Below are 26,461 nucleotides of genomic sequence, written 5' to 3'. Positions count from 1 at the left end.
TTTATTTTTAATTTTAAAATGTATATTTTATGATAAGCATATACAAGGACTACACTGATATGCTCTGTATGTGCTTTTAACTGTCCCTGAAAATCACTCTGGATGCCTTTTCCCCTTTTTGGGGAAATGACTGTTAGAAGTCATGAACAGAGATGAACAACAGCCCTGATAACAAAAGTAACACCTTCGTAAGTTAAATAACTGTATTTTCCAACACTGCTTGAATGTTCTTCATGGGTAGCTCTGAGGATAAAGGTGACTTTAATACATAATGTTATAAATTTTGTATTCAATTGTGCAAAGAAATTATTCCACTATGTCATTATTGCACATGATGGCCCGAGCACAAATAAAGCACTATGATACAGCAGAAAGGACACCATAATCATGTGATGAAGCTGATATCCTTTTACAAACATAATAAATATTCTGCCTTTATCCTCTGTTCACTGGGAGGGAAAACTGCACTGTGCTGCAACATCATAACCATAGAAAGAGAAGCAGCTTCCTAAGTAGTTTCTTGAAGAATCATTTGAATTCTACTACAGTGACATTCCAATTATATTTTGCTTCTTGCTTATGATAATCATTTCCTATTGGTTTAAAACTCTAACATGTATTTTCTAGGCATACAAAAACAACAAGAAAATCAGAAAAGCATAAACAGAGAATTATGAAAAATGATGTTAGGGTCAAAATAATTAACTTCCTATTTTTTAAGATCATTAATTATTTCATTAACGTAATTCACTGACTATTGTATAGAGTAACATATGAAAATACTACACTAAGTATTATGAAATATTTTTAAATTTATAAAAGGATCCAATACAAGTTCTGAAAAAGGCTAATAACAGTGCTCGTAAATTTAAACTGGTATGCGTATATGGTCTGCAAACAACATGCATTTCATCTTATTCTAGAAGTATAGAGAGTCAATAACCTGACAGTTCCATAGAAGCAGTGCATACAGAACAAGGACAATGGCAACACAGGGGCTTCAAAGGTGAGAAAGAAAAGCTGTCTCCTGCTTGCCACAGTGCATTTACCAAACCACCTGTTTGGGCTATGAAAATATTCTAACAAGAATTGTTACTCATCAGTCAAGCAAGAAAAAAATTTTTGCAGACAAGTATAAGCTATTCTAGTACAATCATTACGGTAAGAAGTAAGCAAAAAGACTGTATATCTGATTTAGGACATTCTTCCTTAAATTAGAGCACAAATTGAAAAAAGCTATGAGGGAAATGAAAGAGATACTATGCACTGCTTCTTCCAGAGTAAAAAATGCAAAAATCCCTGGGTTAGAACATGAGGGGAAAATGGTTGGGAAGGAATACATTAAAGTTAAAAGAAAGAGCCTGTAAAGAGTTTTATTAAGCTAAATTCATCTCTACAAGAAACAACCCCCCAGAAATGTAAATAAACCTCTTTCATTCCATGAATTCTGAATTTGCAGAATAGTCCAAGCCAAGTTAACGGTGACTGAAATTAACATAAAAGTGTATTCCAAACAATATTCCCAGGGAAAAGCGCAGTGGGTAGCACAAACTATAGACTTGAATTTAACACCCTCAGACCTCCCACAACAGTACTACAATAGTATGTGCCATTTGTCATATTAATAAGCATGGTGCTTTCAAGCACATGCAACTCAGGCAACAATATCAGTGTTCTGTGCTAATTGCCCTTCCAGCTCTTATGTGTGGTACGTGAAAGGCTTCACTGCACCACCTCACTCCCTACAGTAAATCACTATCTGTCACTGACTACTGATAATGGCAATCTTGGCAGTAACTGATCCCTGAAAGACATACTTCCACTGAACAATGTCACCACTGTTATATACCAAATGAAATAAAAATTACATTTAGAGGGCTTGAAACTGCAAACTGAAGTGACCTCATATCTGAGATAATGGTCTGCAAGTGATTTTAGACCATCAAAAAGAATAAACTGACAAATACGAAGGTTTGCTTTCAATTAGCAGGTTTTAATTTGCATCAGTTTTTGAAAAATTGTTTGGCTGTGGTGGGGGTTTTTTTTGGAAGGGTGGGAGTGTTTGTATACAAACACCTTCTTAGAGACATGGAGATTTTTTCAAGGCGCATTCGTGCACTTGATAAATAAAACCACAGTATCAGATGTTTCCAAACAGTACTTCATTTTGTTTGCTGCATTTATGTCTAGTGTTGATAATATTTTAATGTTTGTCCAAAGCATGCTTGGCTTTGTTTTACGGATAAATAACAAAGAAGCATTTTGACTACATTTACATATAACCTATCCATAAAAAATAGAAAGGAAAACTAAGTAGAAACAAAAAGTACCTATTAAATAATCATGCCCATTCCTCCACCAATGGAATATTACTCCCTGTAGTATAATGAGCAATTTGGCCAGGCTGGCCATAAATTATCTGGAAAATGAGGCTGCTTGCCTTTTCCTTTGGGAGGTTATTACGTAGTTCAAGAGATTTCACTATTAGAATCTATTTCTGATCGTAAACATCAATTTTTCTTTCTGAATATCATCCCTTTCATCTCATTGAAATATAGGACAGGAGTTAGAAACTATTCCCAATTTGTTGAAAGATCTGCCTGACACTGGCTGTGATGCAACTCTGCCCAGATTTATCCATGTATCACAAAGCAAGAGCACTCACGCAGCTCTGCAGTGGCCTCACTAAAACACCATAAATCCACATTCTAGTCTATGACCCCATAGGGTCCTTTCACCTTGGCCATCTTTTCAAATATAACAGACACCACAATACAGCAAATTCAACTACCAGAATTAAGTGAAGAATTGATACCACACTGTGAAGCTTTGCATCACGAGACTTCAATAAAATATGAAGTCTCATTACAGATATTTTAAAGTCGAAACAAAGACATTTTCAGTGTGTCAAGAGCTACTTAGGAAAAACAGATTTCTAACAATATGTAAGATATAGAAGAAATAAATGAGATAATGAAAAAAAAATTCCTAAGCATAGCCAAAGTAGAAAACTGGCAAAACCATTGTTCAGTAGATTCACTCGATCATGTGGAAATACAGGAAACAACCAAGAAAGACAGGGAGACTGAAGAAGTTGAAAAGGTAGTGGATTTGTTTGTACCCACCAAAAAACCAAAGGCATCTAGTCAGTTATTTAGTCACCAAAATGAAATTCCTGCAGAAAAGGGAGGTACTAAAAGATAAGCTCTGGAGTTATACTGATAATTAAGGTGAAATAAATCACCAAATCTCGATGCAACATACCCAAGATTTCTGACATTTCTTAATATGGAGAGCCTGAATTGCTATTTTAAAAAATCCAAGTCAATCTTACAGAGAGAAATAGGGTACTTTCTTCCAACTTCCCAGAGCCCAACCCTTTAGCACAGCATTGTTCAGCATGCCTACCTTGGCCACGCAAGGCAGTGCTACTTAGGAGGTTGCACATCCCCTGCACTCACACTGTGGCTGCATCTGCCTCTCTTTTGATCATTTTAATGAAAGAGTGCTTGAAAAGTAGTGGGGGACGGGAGAGGCAGCACACTGACATAATCAATTCAGACTGCCAAAAGGCATCTGTTACAGTCTTATTCCACAGTAATTTATTTTTCAAAGACCATAAAATTAGACAGTAAGTACTTTTACATGGAAGACACTTCTTACTGTTATAGACCAAATCATGCTTGAGACGGGACAGGCAGAACGAACGGTCAGTTTCCACCTTGGCAAAGGCCAAGTGACTACTCAGTTTATATAAGAGACTTTAATATATTTATTAGTAATCAGAAAAAGTCACGAATAGAGGAAGTCTGCTGATAAAGCAAGTTATGAAGCAATGCCTGGCAACTTCAGGCAGATTACAAAGTTCATTACTTTGAAAGGAAGCTGATATTGTATTTAGTATCACTCACAGCACCTCAGCATTACTTCCCTCTGAAGTGAATGATGCATGCTTTTTTGTGTATGAATGAGGGAAAGGTACTTACACCATTTAACTAAGCTATGTATCATAATGTGAATGAGCCTGTCAACTAGAATTGTGTTATTTCCTAACATTTAAAGGGCTGACTTCAAAGCTCACCGAATTTTCTTTCCATGTTAAGTTTTGTCATTCCTTTGTTCTTGGTCTTTCTAATTAAAAAAAAAAAACAAAAAACAAAACCAACCAACAAAAAAAAAAAAAACAACCCAACTCCCAGACTTTTGTCCTGCACAACTATTCTAAGAGCAGAGCGGGAAATTTGAATACTCTGCAATTTTAACAGGTTGTTACTACTGAAAAACCATCACAAAGAACTGACAGGGAAGTTATGATGGAGTGATCTCATTTGGCTATAATTTCCCCCATTCTGCCCTTCATTTGACAGCACAGATGCTCCAACAGTTTTCTGGGTTTCCCAGGGCCCTGCATGCCACACCAGTGGTAGCAAGACCTCACTGGTACCCTGAGTAAAGGAGTTGGTAATAGTATCCTTTTAACAATGCACGGCAAACCAAAGAATGATCAGGTGATCTGTATTTGATTCTTGTAACAAAAGAACAAAGAGTCGCTGAATTAGTCCGGTTGAGTGAGAATTCAAATATGATAAATATTTAATCACAAAACACATAATTAAACTGGAGCTCATAGACGCTGCTCTGGTGTGCAAGAGAAACAGAGATTGGATGTGCATATGCATAATAAAAATATCTAGAAGACTAAGACTTTCCCCTTAAAATAAAACAGAGAATACAAAATTCACCTGTCTACATTGACCAGAGATATAGTCAGTATGAAAATTCCCATCTTCTTATTAAAGATCCTCCATGGGAAGAGCACCCTTAGCCATATGTTTGTGCACAGCCAGACCACTCCAACTGATTTCTTTTTCTTCCTGTTTCTCCACACCACTTTAATCATTTATTCAAAATAAATACTTTATTAATTAATCATGCACAACCAGAGAAATGATTGAATTACAGTCTACAAACCACTTAGGTATGGGTTCATGGGGGACTATGCAGATTGCAATCCCAAGATGAAGCCTGTAATGAACAACGAATTGTTTGTTTGGAATATAGGATATGGACCCAGCTGCCACTCTATCCAGACCCAAGTGCCACCAGCAGAATGTTTGAACAGCCATCTGCTGCAAACAAACCTACCACCCAAAATAAGGTAGAAAGGCTGTCAGAGACTTCATGAACTCTACTGAATGCTTCAAGCTCGTTACTGAAACCTTTACAGATGGTGCAAGATTTAGATCTTCTGTCAATTATAAAATTAAATCCCTCAGCAGAGTCATACGCAAACTTGTAAATTAAATTTATTTTTTATAAATTCTTCAGGTAGTAAGAGACATAAATGCAGTATTCCACATTCTGAAGTATTAAGAAATGCAGGCTTCCTGGGTGTGACAAAATAAAGGACTATTATCTTGTAATATCAATTAACAACACTGTGATTGATACTCATTGCATCCGCAATCTACAAGGCATTTGAAGGAAAGCTGCTCTGTGTTTCTAGTGTGTTACTCTCCTCAAAAGTAAACAAACAAAAATTAAAGATTTGTATCCTGACCCATAAGGGTCCTTTCTCTATAAGGGAAATCACTGCTCTGTATCAGGGTGCTCTGCTCCACTTAAGAAGAGCCATATCTCCTCCACTAAGCCCTTTATCCATTTCTCTATCATTCCTTTATTTCTCACTTTAATGTTCAGCTGCCCCTTGGTTTTGTTTTCTACAGACTTTTAAAGCTGGCTATGCCCCTTCATTGCATTCCAGCCCTCTCTGACTTTTACCCCAACTCCCAAATTTAGAGGGGAAGCGTACTTTTATCAGAGCCACCAGGAGGAGTGCAAATGCACTGGGATGATGGCAGCTTGAACAATGCTAAGAAGTGGAAGGCAGACAGGATTAGGAACAAAAAAACCCTTCTGAGATGCCTCTGCTCCACACACATCTCCAAGGTTCACAACTACTTTTCCAGTTTCTCCTGAGCAGCCATGATCTCCACTCCAGTTTAAACCTGAGGCATCTATTAAACCCACACAGGGCACTAGCCAGGCTCACTCCTTGCCAGGCACTTGGCACAGTTCACACCCCAAGAAATCCCTTGCAGCCACACCCATCTCCTTGTGTGAGGAAGAGGACCAGGAAGCTCCACCTTAAGGAGCTGCTTCTAGAAATTTTTTTGTCCAATACAACCATTTTCCAAGTTCTTTATATGCTATCAGTGTTCTTCTTTTCCAATGCCAGCTTTTTAGACTTTATTTAAAATTATTAATCCATTTTGTGACACACTCTCTAAAAAGTCAAATAAGCTGAAGTCTGTGTGATAAGCAACTTGCAGACATGTATCTTTTCTATAAACTGTGGGAAAAAAATTGAATTCTTTATTAAAATTTCTGTATTATTATTACAGAAAGAGACCATATTTTCATTTGCTGTACTGAATGATTAATTCTTATTATGTAGGGCACAAGTGAAAGAGCAATTATGATTAAATGCAAACTGCATGGGACAAAAATTTGGTGACTTCCAAACCCTGACTGATTTAACTGCTATCAAGATGACCTGCTTTGTCTCTTCTTTCACATCTTTCTGAGAAGATTTATGTAATGTAAATTAATAAGTTATTAATTAACAAATGTACAGTAAAGCAGGGAGATTTTTCCATTTTGCAGTATGCCTCCAAGACATATTTTTTACTCCAAGCAATTTTGCATGTCCTCTTGGACTATAATTTACCCTTGCTAAAAAAAAAAAAAAAAAAAAAAAAAAGCTTGCTTAAAAAAAATTAGTGCAACGTAGTCCAGTATATTTTGGTTTTCCAAGCAGGAAATCCTCCCACCGGTTTTATAAGCAACCAGCATGGACAAAAAGTCTTTTAAAGTAATATAGCTAACTGCAATTATCTACTGGTATTACAGAAAAAAAATTCACACTGTTCATTATAAAAACTGTGAACTTAATTCAGGTTTGATTTGAGGTAGGACAAAGTCTCTAAGAAAAAGTAATATGTTTTCTTAGGTTAAGCAATACAGCCAGAATAAACAAGGATGGAGCATGCAAGTTAATCTCAAGTATGAAAAAAGACTTTGATGTCTAGAAATTTGGCTATTTTTAAATACATCTATGATAAGCATAACAAAATATAAGTAATTGCCTTTTCCTATATACCAACTACATCTTCAGACCATCAAAGAGAAAAACTTATCAATCAGCATACAGGAATGAAATTTCAGCTATTTCATGGCAATTCTATGCATTTTAACCAGGACTTTAATCACTTTGGAGTAGCAAAATAAAAATTATCACCTTTACTGGGAAACGAGCCCTGAAGACTCACATGCAAATATGGGTGAGAGAAGTAAAGGAAAATGAATAGAACTTCAGCAGGAACACAAAATTGAATCTATCTGGGAACAGTGACACAGTAATGAGAAGACACAGAAGAGAGAAAAGGGCAGACTGCTAGAGCACATATTACCGTAATAGATGATGGGAAACCTTTCTTTTAACACACCCCTGCTGTCAAGTTTTAGATCAGCTAGGAAACCCAAGAGCTTTCTTAAAAGAAGTGCAATTTAGGAGTGGTGGAAGTTATTCTGTTCACTCAGCTACTACAGATCTGTGCTCTGGTTCTGTGCTCTGTCCCAGTATAGCCTCTGGGGTAACCTCTTTGTGGAAGAATTCAATCTCCTTTGGACATTCCTCTGCTACATTTTACATGAACAGATTAGTGACAATAGGATTACACTGACAGTTCCTGCAATTCTATTTTTTTTGTCTAAATATTTAATTTCAAATTCAGAATATTGCTTTAAGTTTTCACATCTGACATTTACACTGGAAGAAGTCTTATCCATGATCGATTTAAAAAAAGAAAAACAATTAACTCTAAGTTAATGTTACATGCAAACACATTCCTGAAGCAGTAAAAGAATGTTAATCAGACAACTAATACAAATACTGCAAAATCAAGTTTCAATTGTTCCTTCAGAGAAATCTTTATCACTCCTTTTTTGAAGCTACTTTCAACATTACCTTGTTATTATGGCAGAGAAAATTCATTATCAGAGAGAACAAAGGCATTTCATTCAGATAGAAATCACTCAAAGCTAAGACAGAACATAATTACTGTATTTGACATTTGAAAACTAAGAGAAAGGAAAATTAAATTGTTTTCCTTAGGATCAGAATTCAAGAAGAAGGGTTTTTGGATAAGCTGGAGAATTCTTGCTCATTAAGTTGTTACGAAGATGCCCAGGCTAAAATAGTCTGAGAGAGGAAAGAGTGTGCAGTGTTATATTTGAGAGCTTGGGTAAGAAATAATTTTGCAACTCCCAACTTTCTCAAGCTTGCACACATGGTACAAGCAGATTTTCTGCAACTGTCCCAATATCCCAGCCAGTTCTGTAAATTCAAATTAGTCTGACTGTACTGCAGTTGAAATTATGGTTATTCTCCTCACTACACATTATCCTTTCTCCACTTTCAATAAACCCCACCTTTGTCTAAGTTTATTAGTGGTCTTGCCTTATATAGAAAACTGGTTGGTATCTACAGAAACTGAGAGTTATGGGGACTAGGATGTTTTTATTGTTATTTTTACTTACATCAAACTTGAGTAGAAAGCTACCACAGGTACCAACAAATAAATAACAAATTACCTAAAATAAGGGTAGAAAAGGAAGCTCACTAGAATTAGGTTTCCTCCACCCTGCTTCTTCCTGTCACTCACCTTTTCCACTGCTAATGTAATTCTATAACTTCTGTGTTTCTGTATTTTCAGGTCCCCTTATTAATTAAACTTGAAGATGAGGCTTTGTCAAAAGAAACCAAACAAAACTGACACCAGCTTATCTGTTGACAGAGTTGCTGTCCTAGAGCTTCAGAAACCCATTTGATTTTTAAAGTTAAAAAACCTCAGTATGTGATTCCGGAGCTATTACATGATAGGAATTATCTTTAAATAATTATCAAATTTTTGCCCTTCTGTCAGAAACATCTTCTATGCACTTTGTCTTGCAAGATATTTGTATGAAGTCAAATTTAGTGAATGAAAGGAATAATTCAAGTTAAACAATAACAGAAATATGCCTTCTTTACAAGAAGACGTATCATTAAACAAGAGTACATAACTAGATCACACTGTTTAAATAATAACCTGATAAAAAACCCACAAAAGATAATCAACTCTGCAAAGTCTACATCTACAGCATCTTTATGCTATGCATTTCTAGACTGTTTAAAAATTTTTCTTCATGAAACCTTCAGAGGAGTCATCAATTTCATAACTCAGCTTTCAGCAACAAATACTTTTGGACCAAATGCTGTACAAAATCCTTTGGGAAATGAATGACCCTCAGTCTATACAGGGGTAAGCAGCAGAACAGACAGTGACGTATAATTTCAATATTAGTTCTTTTCTGTGGTCAGTAGGGCTCATAGCTCTTCCTCAGGCTTGTCCAGTAAACTTGTCAAGTTTTTAAGTAATGGTATACCATGCTTTAAATACGTGGGACTAATTTACTTTCACTCAAATGAAAATGTTTTACAAGTGTAAAACAACGGCCCCTCCTCTTGCCACAGTCTGGAAATAGGCATGCCTTTTGCCCATAGAGGCTCTATCAAACCACAAAATTTGCCAGACAAGTAACATCAAAATATCTTAACTTAATATCTGAAAAAGGCAAAACATCAACTTCAGCAAATACATGGAAAATTCCTTCATACTGCATGTATCTGAATATTACAAAGAAACAACTGGTATGTGATACATGAAAAAAAAAGGTGTGTAATAGCTTCCTCTTATTTTTAATATGAGAGGAAAAATAAGTAAACAACAGAGAAATAATCACCATGCAGAAATCATTAATCATATCTTATTACATGGCTGAGCAAAACAGAAAAATGACTAGTTTTGAACATTTCGTTTTGGTGACATAATTCAAATAACTGAAGCTTAATACTGCTGTTAAAACAAGCTGTATTTGTGGCCTATATTAGCTGGAAGAAAGCATTTGCATGCCATACCATTGCCTCTCCTAAAACCAAAACATTATTCCAGTTTATCGTGATACAGAATTCACCTTTTGGAACACCATTTTCTTAACATACAGGAAATTTTTTTTAAAGTGAGCGCTGTGCAGAAACCAAGTGCAAACATCCTGCTCAGTGAGACTTGAGTTATTTCTGCTTCTCTTCTTGAATGAGAACAGAATGACCAACAGAAAGTCCTGAGTCAGAACTGTGTTCACATCATTTTAATTACAAATTAAAAAGTCAGAATGTTACTGACACCTAGTTGAGAAGAATTAACCATGTCCACAGGAGATTTCCCCTCTGAATGGGAGATAATAGTTCAGAGCCTTCATTAGGAGATATCCAATTCACTTGTGAAACTGTCTTAATCTATTCCACAAATCCAGAGATCTCCTGCAACTGAATATCCACTTTCAAGTAGAATTCTGTATTCATGAGAAAAAAAGACTAAAATCCTTACAAATTTGATATTTGATGCTTTAACATTCACCAAAAGAGTGAAGTGCTTTTATAAACATCTGTGTGAAATGATGGTTTTGACATTTTCCCATTGAGAGGGTAAAAAATAAAATAATCAAATCCACTATCCTGTTTCACTCTTTTGATTCCAATCTTCTCTATCCTATAATTAGAGAGAAACACATTATATTTAATTTATAATCCACTGATAAATATTTGCTCACAGTGCAATCTTTTAATACTTTGTGAAGAAAAGGCTTTCAGTATAGAAATAGCCAAATATTATAGCTTTGAAAAGATTTAGTTGTTATAAGGAGAAAAAATGCCATCTGCTGGGTACAGCTGAGGACTGTCCTTTTCTTACCAACACACCACGCTGTCCTGAGTTTTCTCTCCATAATTTATTTTTCCCATCTTGAAAACTGATACAGATACATGCATTGTTTTTGAGGGAATGTAACATCAACCTCATTAAAACTAACAAAAACTTCTTACCATATATCTCTCAGAGGCTGGAGGGCTGACAACAGATAGGATGACTAGTGAAGGAATAATAATGCTATTAATCTTTAAAAAACATTAGAACTGTCTCTAACACACCTCCCCTCACCCGCAAATACTTCACATACTTTTGTATCTTCACTTTATATAAACTTCACTATTAGCTGATTTATAAGCCATGGAACACTGGGTGGTGGAGTACAGGTGAAGAATCACTAGTTTAAAAGCATGAAACGAGGGCACTGGAAACCTCATTAATAAAGCAATAAAGTATAAAAAAGAAGTGGAGAATGTTCAGTTAAGAAATATATTTGTGTGAAGAGAACAAAAAATTAAAAAGAGAAAAATATGATTTAATAAAATGGATAAACTTTAAAACTGAGAAGCATGATAAAAGGTAGATAGGATTTCCATATGTAAACATGAAGAAGGAAAGAGAAGAGTTGATTCATAACAGACAATGGAGATTCCTTGTTGTTAATTTTACAATGCCAAATGTAATAGCTGTCACCTGTGTGCATATACACGTACTCATAAGCATACAGATATGTATATTTATACATTAAAAATTCTGATTCATTTCATATCAAGCTGAACCATCTTACAGTCCTGGAAATAAATAAAATAAAGCCTTATTTCTCATATATACAATGATGCTAAAAATCAAGCAGCTCCTGTGAACATACGTATCTTCCTTGTGCTTAAGAGAAAAGCCTTGAAGTTGATTTCAGAATAGAATTCAGTACAAAACCATGCTTGTACTTCGCACTCGCTGTCATGACTGCTTTGTAAAAAGCAAACAAGCATAAAAACTATGAAAAAAGGAACTTTGGCCTTTTGAAGATCCTCTAGCAGGATGACATGCAGGATGACATGTTGTCAGATGGAACCAAAACTCTACTAAAAGCTATTAAATGCTTTTTACAAATTCCAACTCCAAGTGCAATACACACACACGCTCCATACACTGCAGTCACCGTTCCCTTCCCCATTGCTCAGGGAAGTAACAACTCGGATTCTCCACTACCACTGACTCATCAGGCCCTGATTATGCAAACTGATCTCCCACTGACAGACACATGCACCCATAGCCTCACTGATTTTAATGTGCTTCTACAGCAGGATAAGCACCTTGTCCCAGAAAAAAAAGCTACAAGCTGAGTGTTAGTTAAAAAGACAGCAAGTGTGAATTACCAAACCTATGGCATATCTTAAGTCATTAAAAAGGTATCAAAAATCCGATTTATTTCCTCAAAATGAAAATGTCTCTTAAAATGATAATTTTTAAAAACTCATCCTACACATACATAGTTTTTTTTTAAGTCAATCATCACAACTTGAATCCCTACAAAACCAGAGATACTAGATAATTATCCTGAAAAAGGATTAAGTAGGTTTCTTTTCCAGTGTCTCTGAAGTTGTAAGATAAGCACATGTACCAAGAGTTTCTCTTTGCTATCAATGAGGGAAGGTGAAACTGCTGATAATCTCCCTGTATTTCAGAAGCCCACAGTTGCATGCATACCATATTGATAACACTGTTATGGCAGAAATGCAAACAATCTGCATCAGGGTCATTTATTTTGTTGACACATTTTGCTGATTCCAAAGTACTTGTGAATTCAGTAAGAAACAAAAGGCCGAGCTTCTAATTCCTAAACCAATTTCAAAACATTCTGATGGTATCAAAGCACATTGAATGCTAGTCTTGGAACTATGACTGAAATGAATTATTTTTATCTTTAATATATTCATTATTTAGTACTTATAGCTATCATTTTATGATTTGTGAGTTTGGTGTTGTCAGAAAATTAAGTAATAAAATGCTCAGAGTAAGACCAATGAAGAATAGAAACAAATATCTTTGTCCAAACTGTCCTACTCAACCATGGTGATAATTTCTTTTCCCTTTTAGTTTGCTTTATTCTTCTTTGAACTACACGACAGAAGGCAAAGAAGTCATCTGAGCTGAGATTTATTTCCCTTTAAATGCATGCTTCATAGAATCACAGAATGGTTTGGGTTGGAAGGGACCTTCAAGATCATCAAGTTCCACCCCCTGCCACAGGCAGGGACACCTTCCACTAGACCAGGTGGCTCAGAGCCCCATCCAATCTGCTCTTGAACATCTTCAGGGATGGGGCTTCCACAGCTTCTCTGGGTAACCTATTCCAGTGCCTTACCACCCCCACATTCAAGAATTTCCCCCTTGTTCTATCACTACAGGTCCTTGTAAATAGTCCCTCTCCAGCTCTCCTGCTACCCCCTCTTCAGGTACTGGAAGCTTTCCTGTCTCCGGGCTCAACAAGCCAAACTCTCAGCCTGTCTTTGTAGGAGAGGTACTGCAGCCCTCTCATCATCTTTGGGCCCTCCTCTGGACTCATTCCCACAATTCTTTAATTTCAAACACCATGGAAAAATACTTATTTTTCCGATCTGTAATAATTCTATACTAGTGCTCCTTTCTAAATACAGTTTAAGATGTACAGATCTGTAGACTCAAGAAAACAGACAATAAAATCTCATTAAGCAACTAATTAAAACCAAAAACACATACCGCAAAAAAACCCCAAACAACTGAATATTAATTCATACTGTAAACAATTAATGGAGAAAAAAATATTCTGAGTTAAAGTACCATTCATGACATACACTCTAGAAAATACCCCTTGTCTGAAAAAGACCAAATAGTCACCACATGCAGAAATGCAAAAAATGCATTTCAAAGAAGCTCACATCAATTTCTAAAATCCATGTAAAGCACTTTGAACAATACGTTCAAAAATATTCTCTAATAAGTCCTATAATTTAAATAATTTATATGTACTGGTGGGAAAAAAATATGTTTACAAGTGAGTTCCAGTAAGTTTGAGAATAGTGTATCTATTTCAAGCTGTAGCAAAAAGAAGATGAACATTTTTTCCTATGTAAATTACATGGCATTTAAATTATGCATCTGGCAAACCTTTACAGTGTATAACATAGAACAATATCAAATTCCTGTTCATAAAATCCGTATGTTATTTTACTTTGCATCTCACAAATCATCTCAAAAAGGACAATCCCACAATTTGTAAATTAAATATATGTACAATAAGTATTCTTACTGTAAGGACTGTATTGTACTGAAAAATCTCTATTTACAGTAAAGAAATCATAAAGAAAGAAAACCAAGAATGTTTTAAAATACATATTAGTTTAAGTGTTCCATGTTATTTGCAAAATATTTAACATCTGATCTGCAAATTATCTTAGAATAAGTCTGATTGGCAAAGACCATTGCATGTCATCTGCCTCGCACACAGGACTGGGTCAGCTTCCAAGTTAAATCAGGTTGCTCACAGGCTCATCTAATTAACTTCTGAATGCTTCCAAACATGGAGATGCCACAACTTGCCAGCCTACTACAGTGTTTGACTTTCATCACACTGTTTCTTCTTTCGACCTTCTAAAATTTGTGTCCTTTGCCTGTCATTTCTTCAACATGAATTGCTGAGCAATGTGGCTTCATCTTCTCTACCACCTGCCATTAGGGAGTAGTAATCAGCAGTAAAGTATTACATAACCTTCTCTTATCTGGACAGAGGAAACCCAGTTCTCTCAGACTTTCTTTGTCTGTCATGTTCCCCAATCTCCCCATGGTCTTGGAGTCACTCCACTGAACTTGCTCCAGTGCATCAATGTCTTTCTCAATTTGGGGAGCCCGAAACAAGACACAGCATTCCAGATGCAGTGTCACAAATGCCAAACAGAGGTTAAGAATCATCTACTCCCCTGCAACCCAGCTATCACATTAATCGGCTGCCTTTGCTCCAGGGGCTAACTCCTGCCCCAATATCAAAGTTTTGCCTTCCAGTATCCTGAGGTCCAGTTTGCCTAAGCAGTCCCTAACTTCAACTTCCCTGCACTCAGCCATGAGGTTCAGAGACCTCAAAAGCCTCAGAACAGACCTTGCCAAAGCAAAGGCTGCAGTGTGTACCCTCAGCCTTTTTGCATCTTTTCCACCGTCCAGTGCTGCATCAGCATCACACTGTTTCCTTAAGTCTTCCTCCCATAAACAAGGTACCTACAGTTATCAGTGACTTCCGTTCAACTCCAGCGTAGTTTTTGCTTTCCTAATTCCTTCTTTCTACACCCAAACACTGTTTTTACATTCTCCATGGAGGTCTGCCACTGTCTACAGATACCATATATTTCATGGTTTGGGTGGGTTGACTTAGGAATTCCCCATTCAAGTAAGCTGTACATGTTTGCCACACCTGCTTGTCTTCTTGCAGAGGGAAGAGTATGTCCTTGTGCATTTGAGGAAGCTGTTCTTGAAGATCAACCAGCTACCCTGAGCCTCTCTGCAGTTCAAAGGAACCTGACGTGGAATACTGCCTCTATTACATGAAAAAGCCAAAGCCAACCATTCTGAAGTCCAATATAACTTCTTCACTGCCTGCTTCTTTCACTTCTCTCAGATTCTACCACCTTACAGTAGTTCTATTGGGGGTGGCATCAGCCCTCCATTTCCACATTCACAAGTAGCAAGAAATCTAAGCTACATGGACAAATAGGAATAAATATCTATCCAAATGTGAATTAGAAGAGAGAAATACATGGGAGGTACAAAAATTTTGAAGATGTGGTGAAGAAGCTTTTCTTGATCTCACTGAAGATATAGAAATGTATCTTAACAGAGTGGATAATCATGATGATAACTGACACAAGCAACTGGAAAGACTACTTTAAGGCAGCAGCTAGTTCAAGAAAAGGGAAAAGGGTCTATAAAACCTACGAGACTAAATTTATATTCTAATTTGCAAGCATATAGATAATTTTAGGATGATATGAAGCAACGCTTTTAAAAATCTGGAGAAATGAGTAGCTGAAGTAGAATAATTATCTGACAGATGGAGATTGCCCAAGACTGCCACTTGAACATATAAAAAGATGAGGCTGACTTCATTTTTGAAATACAACATTAGAAATTCTGAGAGCATCCTGAGCATTAGTTGTGGAAGGTACAAAATTTTGTTCCGTGTACTCGAGTATAAATAGAGGTTAGATTCAAAGCATTACTTTGAAAATAGTTTTTAAAGCCTGAAGCTTTACAAAAAGATTTTAAGTATCCTCGAATAAGCAATACAGCATATATATTTACAGCATAGCACTTCACTAAAATGTCTGTCTACCAGTTTCTTTTGCAATACCAATGTTGCAGCTGCACATGCACATTTCTACCATGGTGGCATTTGGGCTTCCCCTTCCTGTGCCACTGCATTGATCTTTCTACACATAACATCCTCTCCAATCTATTGCCACAACCATGCCCCTGTATTTCCTCTTCAGAAGGACAACTCCAGTAACAGTTAAATGCCTGAAGGTAATAGCTAAGCAAATTACTCCTTTACTTTCACTTGCAACTTGCACATTTCCACAAAAAGTAAGCAATTCCAAAGCACAAGTGCTTCCTTTAACAGTACAGCCACAAATACAATTAACACATTCAAACCTGCACTCAGCCTGCTGTCATCCCCACACAGCACATCTTTGCCTCTATGTGCAACATCTTGTCCTTATTTGTTCCACTACTGCTGTACAACTTCATCTGCATTCTGCCTAACTCCACTGTACCCCAACAGCAATGCAGCCCCAACACTGACTGATCTTTGGAGACTAGGGGAACACGGGATTGTTATTTTTATCACCAGGGTATTTCTTGTAGAAGTGCCTTTCTGTGATGGATGGCACATACAATAACAAGTTTGTGCTTTTTCATAAAGGACATTTTGCAAACAGGTGAGAAGGCAAAGACTTCACAGCCCAAACTAACAACTTCAGTATCACATAAAAGTGGGAATGGGAAGAGAAGAAAGAGCACAGACCATACAAACTATCACATCTGTTCTGCTTTCTTTTCAATTGACTCATATGATTTTTCAGACAGTTACTAATTTTTTTAAGCAGAAGAGTGAGAAAGACTACCTTATAAAAAGGACAGAAACATAGCTATATGAGAGCAAATCAAGAATATCACAGCAGTTTTGAACCAGTTGCAGCTCTTCTTCTCCCCTTCTTTTTTGTTTATAAAACAAAAAGGAAAACACCACTTCTGAAAAAAAGAAGACATCCACTTGCCTGTAGTCATGGTATCTATTTGTGGTTGTTGATTTGTAATTTCCAGTGGATCCAAGGATATCCCTACTATCCTTGAATGTATTGTATCTTATCTCCCATTTTTTATTATTTAATAATGTCCAAGCTAAACAGAACTTTGCCTCAACACTCTTTAGGGTTTTCCCCATATGGTCTAGTTAATCATGGATACAATTAAAAAAAATACAAACTTAACACTAATAAATTGGTCATGTCTACTTAAAGATTACTAATATTTTTTTACTCATCTTCAAAGATGAGTAAAATCCTTGATGTTTTCCAGCACTTCAAAGTACTAGATAAAATTTATATTATACTGTGATTTGAAATGGTATCAAGTTAACCCAGTAAGATATTAATTCAAAGCAAATAAAGCCAAAAATTTGCTTGTAAAAAATTTGCAGTCTGATACAGATAAAATTAAGGGATTTGCACGGCTAATTAAAAATCTGTAAAAGGAAGCATGGACATTTAAGAAATTCTGGTTATGGAAGCTACCAGAAATATGGTACTATGTGACATTTTCAGTTGCTATTTGTGACATTTAAATAAGACTCAAGAGTTAGTTTGGGGGTTTTTAGCTTTTTAAGAAATATTAATACAGTCAAACATTTTGAGAAAAATCATCTCTACTATTTAACAGCAGTCTTCCCTGTAATATAAGTGAGAATCTGCACACAGAAAATAAACATCCATCACATTCTCTACTGATAGGGTTATTTAACTTGTAGGTAATTGGGAAAAGCAGTTAATGTGCTTAAGACCCTCTTATTTTATTTTTTTGTGAACATCATCATAATTCAGGAAAATACAAGGTATACATGAGGCCATTGTTCTAATAAATCTGAAATGAAAGAGAAGTGCTGGGAAGTGGGTCAGCCTTTTAAAAACACATGTAATGTTAGGGCTTTTCAGTTCAACTGCTGTGTTTTATAAGAGACCAACAACGAAGTACTCTCTTGTTTAGCTGATTTAATGAGTCATTGGTTGTTACTGAAGGGTTTTGTGTTAGGGGGTTTTGGTGTTTTTTTTTAACTAAGACTAACTACATTGAAGTAATGAGAAGAGATTGAGAGAGAGCACAAGCTGAAATTCTTGCAAACACAACACAAAAGAGTTAATCTAACCATTATCCTGATGTTTGGGAAGGCTGGACTATGATAATACACAGGAGACAATTACCAAGGCTCAGCTGATAAGATGTAACTCACTAAGGTGCAATAATGCAATTTCTTTCAAATATGTGCACTGAACAGGAGTGTCAGTATTAGGTCACTGAGGTTACAGAAACCCTGCCTTTCTTTGAAATGCAGTAGTATATTTTTTCTTTATGTTTATTGTTTGTTATGTGGTCTTCATCTTTATCAGGCTTATTCTAAAAGTACTTCACAGATGGTAAAACTAATTCTTTTTAATTCAACGGCAAAACTCCCTCCAATATCAAGAGTGAAATAACTGAAGCCCAGATAAAAGCAAATGGTCATTCATCCGTAACAGGACTACATCTGGGGTGAAACAGCAGCTATTTCGCAGTTAACACTTCTATTGCAAACTGATCTAGAGATGGAAATGCTCAACTCAAAACACAGGGGAATTTACATAGATGGAAAATAATCACACTGACTAAAATCTGGCAAACTCCCCAGAGGTAATTCCTTTATTCAGATGAAAAATGCACAAGATTGTTTACAATTGTTCAGAATCTCAATTACATATGCTATCTAAAAGACATGTCCAACAGCCGACAGAACTCTAATCTCATGCTACTGAATAAATAATGCTCCTATATGTTGGTTTTTTTTTCACTGTTTGAGTGAGTAGGGAACTATAAATGCAAGGGCTGCATGGCTGTAGCTTTGTGGTTTGGTTCAGTTTGTAACACTACTGCCCAGGCTGTAAACTGCGATAAGGTCACACACAACTGAAGCACAGGTTTAGTTATGTTCGCATTTCAAGATTTAAGGATGAGCCTGTAAATCAGAACAGAGGACTTGGAAATTACAGAGAATCCCTGTCCCTCTTTCAAGCTGTTATGTATTTGAAATCAATACTTTAACTTGGGCTCCTTTTTTGTCTTTAAGAGATCAATACAAAGGCATACCTTCTATTTCTTTAAATGTCATTTGCCTATCTGTGCCAAAACAACATGCAACTTCTGTAAATTCTGTAACAGTACTTCAGCCAAATCTGTAGTATTTTGTTGTCAAATGCCCAACAGATTCACTGGCTCAATGGCAGAGCCCAGACGGTCAGGAGCAGTGGCACAGGGTCTAGTTGGAGGCCTGTCACTAGTGATGTCCCCCAAGGTTCAGTAGTGGGCCCAGTATTGATTAACTTCTTCTTCCATGACTTGGATGGAGGGGCAGAGGCCTCCTCAGCAAGTTCACTGATGACACAAAGCTGAGTGACTGATACCCCAGAGGGCTCTGCAGCACTTCAGAAGGACCTCAGCAGGCTGGAGAGAGGGGCAGAGAGGAACTCTCTAAAATTCAAAGGCAAATGCACACAGTCCTGCATGTGAGGAGGAATAACCAACTCCATGTGCCACTACAGGCTGGGGGCTGATCAGCTGGAAACCAGCTTTGCAGGGAAGGACTTGGGGCTTCTGTTGGAGTACAAGCTATACATGAGCCAGCAGTGCCTTTGTGCCAAAAAGGCCAATGGTATCCTGCATTAGGATGCATTAGGAACAGCACTGCTAGTAGGTCGGGGGAGGTGATCCTGACCTTCTACTCTGCCCTTGTAAAGCCACATCTGGAGTGCTGTGCCCAATTCTGGGCTTCTCAGTACAGGAGAGACCTGGAGCTCCTGGAGCAGGTCTGGTGGAGAGCAACAAACATGACTGAGAGACTGGAGCAGCTCTCTTACAAGGAAAGGCTGAGGCAGCTGGGCCTGTTCAGCCTCGAGAAGAGAAGACTGAGAGGGGACTTCATCATCATCTGTAGGGAGATGTCAGAGGTTGGAGCCAGGCTTTTCTTGGTGGTGCCAAGGAATAGGACAACACACAATAGGCAGAAACTGATGCACAGGAAGTTCCATCTGAACAAGAGGAAGAACTTATTTACTGTATGAGTGACCAAGCACTGGAATAGACTGCCCAGACAGGTTGTGGAGTCTCCTTCAACTGGACATATTGAAGAAGCATCTGGATGCAATCCTGTGCCATGAGCTCTAGGATCACTGCTTGAGCAGGAAGGCTGGACCAGATGATCAACCCACTGTGGTCCCCTCCCAACCCTACCCATTCTGTAATGCTGTAATTCCTTTCTGGATTAGAGAAGAAGAAAATTTTCTTTACCTAAAAAGCTGAAACCAGTATCAATGCTTGCTTTTAATCTCAGTGTGGTGGGAGAAGGCAGGAAGCCCATTGATGTCACATTAGAATGGCAGTAGCAAGACACTCAGTTCATCAAATCAAACAGAACTTAGTTAGTGCTCAGAACTCAGGAACTGTCTTTATACAGTCTAAAGTTAAAGATGCTTCTTTTACAACTCGGGTCAACAATTTCAAAACCTGTTTTATTCTGAAGTTTCTTCAAATTACTTTAGATTTTACCCGAAGTAACAACTGAAGCAGGCAAACCTGGAGTATTTCAATCAGTTTGCGTTTCACTGAGCAGAAGCTACTGCTTCATAGGACATTATTTAAGATAAATACCTCTCTCCCAAGAATGCTAAGTTAATATTTTCTGCCTCATACTTCATTAAATTTTATTTTTGTTGAATGAATGCACTTACATTACTAGTTGCCATCAATTGTCATGTGTGATGGAGTAAAACTTACCTGGAAGAACTGTACTTTATTTATGAAAAATCAGATTTCTAGAATTTTCCATATGCATGTGAGAGCAGCATAAACACTGACATATTTAAATATTACATTATTTACAGAATAATTCAGGTAGTTATTTCCATAATATAAGAACTGCTCTCATTTTCATATAGCTGAAATATGATAGAACTTTTCTAAATAGTAGAAAGTTATTCCAATTCTACAATGGAGCAGCCATTCTTTAACAACATTCTTGTTATTAACTGCTACTAACTTTTTAGAAAGAGCTTTTTTGCTGGCTCATATTTTATAACCTTTTCACATTCCAATCAAACAATCTGTGATGTAATATATTAAACATAACACAACAGCACTGACAGTTTTGCATTTGAAATCAGAGATAACTAATCAACCAATATGCCTTTATTAATGTAAAATGAAAAATGTGTTGCATTGTGTTTCTGAATCACAAGCTAGTATTGTATATGTGTAAACTCCAGCAGAAGTCATAAGAATAGTCTAATAAAAAATAACCTTCCTATGAAATAATGGGCAATTTTTAAAGGAACTTTCATATAAATCTTTCATATTACATTATCTTGTGACTTAAATAAATTGCAAACAAACAAAATGTTGTAATGAGCTGATTATCTGAAATAAAATTAAGTATTTCTGTGCATTGTCTGAAATAGTTATGCTGTTACTGAAGACTTAGTACTGCCTTTTCAAACACAAAAATTTGAACAGATAATTCTGACCTCATGAAACACTGAGAACTTATCAGTTGAGTATATTTTGCATAAACCCCCCATATCCTTAAGATTCCCTCTATTCACCAAATATTTTCATTAATGTGACGTGGAGATGTCTAAAAGTTAAATGAGTGATTATTAGCACTCTGGAATATGCAAGCAGTATTTGACTTAATTGTTCAATCATATTGAGTTGCCTATGGCACCAAGAAAAAGAAAAGTTAAATGTCAGTACTTCACACTGTCAGTTGAAATGAGTCCCAGATGTTAAAACACTAAGCAACCTAAAAATCATTCATTTCATTTTAAACAAAATCTTTTTCAAAGCAAGCTTAATCTAGTGATTCAGTCTTTCCCTTCCCCTCCCCAGCACAACTAAACATGGAAATAACCCCTATTTAATATGTGCAGTGACTGAACTACACAAATAGCACACAGGACCAATGTAAAGATTTTTCATGTCTTCTGCCATTAAAACTCACTGGTTTTGATTATGATTTTAACAGTTTTAAGAACAATACCAAAGAATCCCTAACAAGTAAAAATGTCAGGCTCTGTTTTCCTCTAAGAAAACAAGTACTGTTTGTCATTGTGCACAATTCTAAAGTAGAAGAAAGCTTTGGCTGTTATCATTTTGTCTAAAATCAATGAAAAACAGTTTCAGGAATTTAAGCTAATAGCCTACTCTCAAAAACATACAGTCTAGTGCCAAATCCAAATGGGACTTTTTTCAGAAATTTGAAGAAACTTAATTTAAGAATGAGTAAATTCACAATATAAACATCTGCCATTGTTTTCAATACAACACTAATTACAACAGTTGCTTATATTTTGAATGAAGAAGTTCTAGAGAATATAGGAAGGCTTAGCCTCAGGAAGTGTCAAGAAATATCAGAGGACAGATTAAGTGCTAAGGGACATTCACACGAGTGTTACAGATTTAAAAAGGGAAGAGATTACATACCCCTCTCCACCAATTCTTGTTATCTTTAGACGGAAATCAACTGAGTTCAGGCTGGGTGGCTTCCATTTCAAAATATCATCACATCGACCAGGCTTGTATTTCTGAAGTAAATTAAAATGCAGTTTAATTATGCTTATTGGTTTTCACTGGTTTTAAAAGTAACAATTCAGCCTTTCAGACTCTATTAGCTGTCTCTAATGAATTACAATAGTTAGTGACTGAAACAATGAATACCATTACCATGGAGGTAGTTGTGCTTCACTACTTTATTTGCTTCTCCCTTTTAAAACTGCTTAGCACTGTAGCTCTGCCTTTGCATATAATAAAAAACTGAGAATGGAAATAAAAATTAGCATACTGCATTATCTCCCTCTGGGTAATGGAAAATTTCAAGAAAGAAAATAAGAGCACAGAAAGAAACAAAAACAATCATAGGACATACAGAAAAGGCACATTTAAAGTAATCTCAACATTTTGGAACTATTTTATCAACAATATTTTTGTTATCCAAGCTGTTGGCTGACAAAACATGAAAAAGGCAGAAGCCGCCATACTGTCAGCTCTCAGAAAGACTCATCAGAAACATGTTCTTTCACAGCAAAGTTATGTAAAGAATAAAGAACATCATGATATACCAGAATATAAATAAGAGAGCATCACTTGCTAAAGACAGAGGGTATACATTTGAACCACAAGTTGAAAGGAACAATTTTCTCTTGAATTACAGCTTTAGTTTCTGATGGTCTCTGGTCTCATCTACTAAGCTATTTATCTACTATTATCTATTTATACTTCTATTTATCATCTGCTTTCATTTACTAAGCTGTCATTTTGTTCATCTTCAACTATCAGTGAGAGTTAACTTGTTGATCCCTTCCTTACTGAGTATCTTTCATGGCAATAGAGAAAATCTGAATTAATATGAATAGGGCAAAAGTAAAAGAATAATTTGCAGATGCATAGAAGGAGAAATTTTACTTCTTTATTTATGTACAGTGAGAAAATTTATCCAATTTTATATAAAAAAATAATACCAACCAAGAATGTCCACTGTATTTTGGTAACAAAACAGTAATCAGCATCACACTGCACTCATGCTATGCAAAATATTTTCAAAATACAGACTTTCTTGATGATAAATCTAACAGTTCTAGATCTAAAATGACAAAAGCAGATGAATTTTCTGTTTTCTAATTGAAAAATCAGAAGAATTTAAAGTCACTCTTTCCAATACAAATGCAGACTATCTTACTTGTCATTTCTTGATGAAAAAGTGGTCATTAATTCTTAATGAAGAAAAAAGGATGGACCAACCTCTCTAAGTCTCGGCACTGAAATTCTCAGGAAAAGTTACATCTGATCTATATGAAAACCTTCCTCATTAAAGCTCTTGTATCCTAACTCAGACAACAGCCAACAGCATGTGCTCAGGGAAAATGAAAAGCAAGGAAATTATATATGATATTTTCTACTACTACTCTTTGAGAAACTACCCATTTCGAAGCTCAGAGACTTCCTGATGTGGATATGATTCAAATGTGATTCCTACATATTTAGCTATTTTCAGTTTCTCTGCATGAGCTTATATAGCCCCCCAGTAAGACCATGTAAACCTCCAACAGCGGTAAAAGCCCATGGCACAATCTTTCATACCTTGCAGGAATAAAACCACTACCTTTTGTTTATTTTCAACAAGTTTTTGTTGTTTTTGAAGACTTGCCCTTCCCAGGGATCATACTAAGAGAGATGCTTAACAATCAAAACCCATTGTTTCCAGGGAGACTCACAGTTCCATTTGCCTCTATATGCATAGAAATGCACTCAGCTCAGAGGCTATCATTTTACACGTGCTGTTACAATTTTTTATCCACTTATATTACTCTACATTTATCTACATAAAAGTTTATGCACTGTTTTATCACTCAGCCACCCAGTCTTGTAAGAGCTTACTATAATTCTCCATATTTAGGACCAGCCCTTGCTGATCCACCAAGAAAACCTCACTGAATGGTTATAAGCCAATTTTCAGACTTGCTAACATGCAGTACAGGTGGTGAGGACTGAAAAACACCCCATCCCTTCATCCCTACTTCATAACCAATTAGGTATCTGTGCAAGAACCTTTTAAGTCTCACATTACTTTAGTTTCTTCAAGAAAATTTTGACAAGAGGCTTTCTGGAAATCTTAGCAAGCAAAACCATACAATCCTTACCTAAATGAGTTTTGAACCCTCTGTTGGAGGAGCATAACCTTCCTTTCAAATTGGTATGTAATTTTCACCAACTAGTTAAATGTTCACCCGGATACCAACTATTTTATTCCTTATTGTTTATACTCCTTTGTCCAGTCCAGATACCAAGCTTACAGGACTTATTTCCTCTCTGATCTTCGATGACACCTATCCCCACCTTCTCTTTTTTTAAATTGGTATTGTATTTTCTACCTTACATGCTTAGGTACTAATGCAGATTTTTCATATAGGATCTACTATCCAATTTTTTCAAACTCTTTTTCCTAGACTGACAAGTTATATCCTCCTAAAAGTTAGTAAGAAATCAGTGTCACAACAGACAGGAACAACTATTCCAAGATCAGTAATGAAAAGCAATGTTTTGACAGAATATATCTGCATACCTGTAATTACACTGTGGGATCCACAATTTTGACTCAAGTTTAAAATTAACTGGCTGGCTTACTTGAAGGGAATGGAAGAGGATTTGTTCATTAAGAAGGAGTCATTTTCTTTACCTTGAGAACCAGCACAGTGTGAGACAAGCCTCAGATAAACATTTTATTCCACCAATAAAAAATAATCTCTGGCACACCTCAAGTAAGTCAAAGATATCTCACTGAGAAAGCAATAACAATAAATATACCCTTTTGACTATTACATTTAGTTTTGACCACTGTCAAACAGCAGCCTTCTTACTTCACAGCAATTTTTTAATACCAAACACCTGGTAAAGGTAACAGGTAAATTACAGATATTTTTCAGAAACAGTTAAAAAGCCTTAGATAAGCCATCAGAATTCAATGCTTGTATAAGGAACAATTTATACAGCTCTTCCCTGGCCTCCCCCAACTTCTTCTGTTACCATGAAAGACAGAAATTCACAGAAGACTGGCTCAAAAGGAGAATTCATTCAAAGGCCATATTATTAATCCCTAAGAAAGAGATTAATTTTTAACAGGTGAGTCCACACACACAAGACGGCACTAGTAAATTATTGAGTTTGAATGCTAAGTGCTAAATCAATTTCTTTAAACATGAGCTGAAGCCAAACAAGAATTCTGCTTGTTAAATATATGGAAACTTCACCTTAGATGAATCACTGCATACTGCAGACCTGTTCTGTGTGAAGTTACTCTTTATTTTAATTCCAAACCAAAATGTGAAGCAATCTGTTTGAGATCGAACTACACCCTAGCATTTTAAATATAGCATTCATAGCAATGATATCCTTATCACCACTCCCCAACAAATATCTATGTACACGACTACTTCTAAAACATAGCAGATCCCCTGTCATCTTAAATACAAAGTTCATGCTTCAGTCTGAAACCTGTTAACCTAAGCACAAAACTTAGACCTCCACACCAAAAAGGCACATTGACAAATTAGCTATCCAAATAGCTTTAAAGTACTGGACTAAGTGGCTTCCTGAAGTCCCTTCCAATATAAATTATTCTACAAAACTTTCTTTGCTTGCTTGTTCTTGTAGCAACCATATTGGGTGCAATTTAGTTTGCAAAAACAATGAATATTCAAAATAAATCCTCCAGTTGTTTGTATTTATTACACTTTTATTTGCGATAGCTGGGCAGCTCTGGTGCATGCAAA

General features: G+C 36.2%; 1 protein-coding gene across 1 annotated transcript in view; it reads right to left on the bottom strand.

Moving 5' to 3' along the window:
* The window catches only part of RNGTT (RNA guanylyltransferase and 5'-phosphatase), a 167,751-nt gene that overhangs the window by 39,180 nt on the left and 102,110 nt on the right, over positions 1-26,461 (bottom strand). Inside the window, exon 13 of the mRNA XM_014877786.2 lies at positions 22,620-22,720. Within this exon, the coding sequence (XP_014733272.1) occupies positions 22,620-22,720 (101 nt within the window). The remainder of the gene's footprint in view (positions 1-22,619; positions 22,721-26,461) is intronic.

The sequence above is a fragment of the Sturnus vulgaris genome, chromosome 3 (genome assembly GCF_052056855.1).
Source record: "Sturnus vulgaris isolate bStuVul1 chromosome 3, bStuVul1.hap1, whole genome shotgun sequence".
Lineage (NCBI taxonomy): Eukaryota > Metazoa > Chordata > Aves > Passeriformes > Sturnidae > Sturnus > Sturnus vulgaris.
The sequence above is the reverse complement of the archived record's forward strand: the minus strand, read 5'-3'. Positions and strand labels throughout refer to the sequence as shown.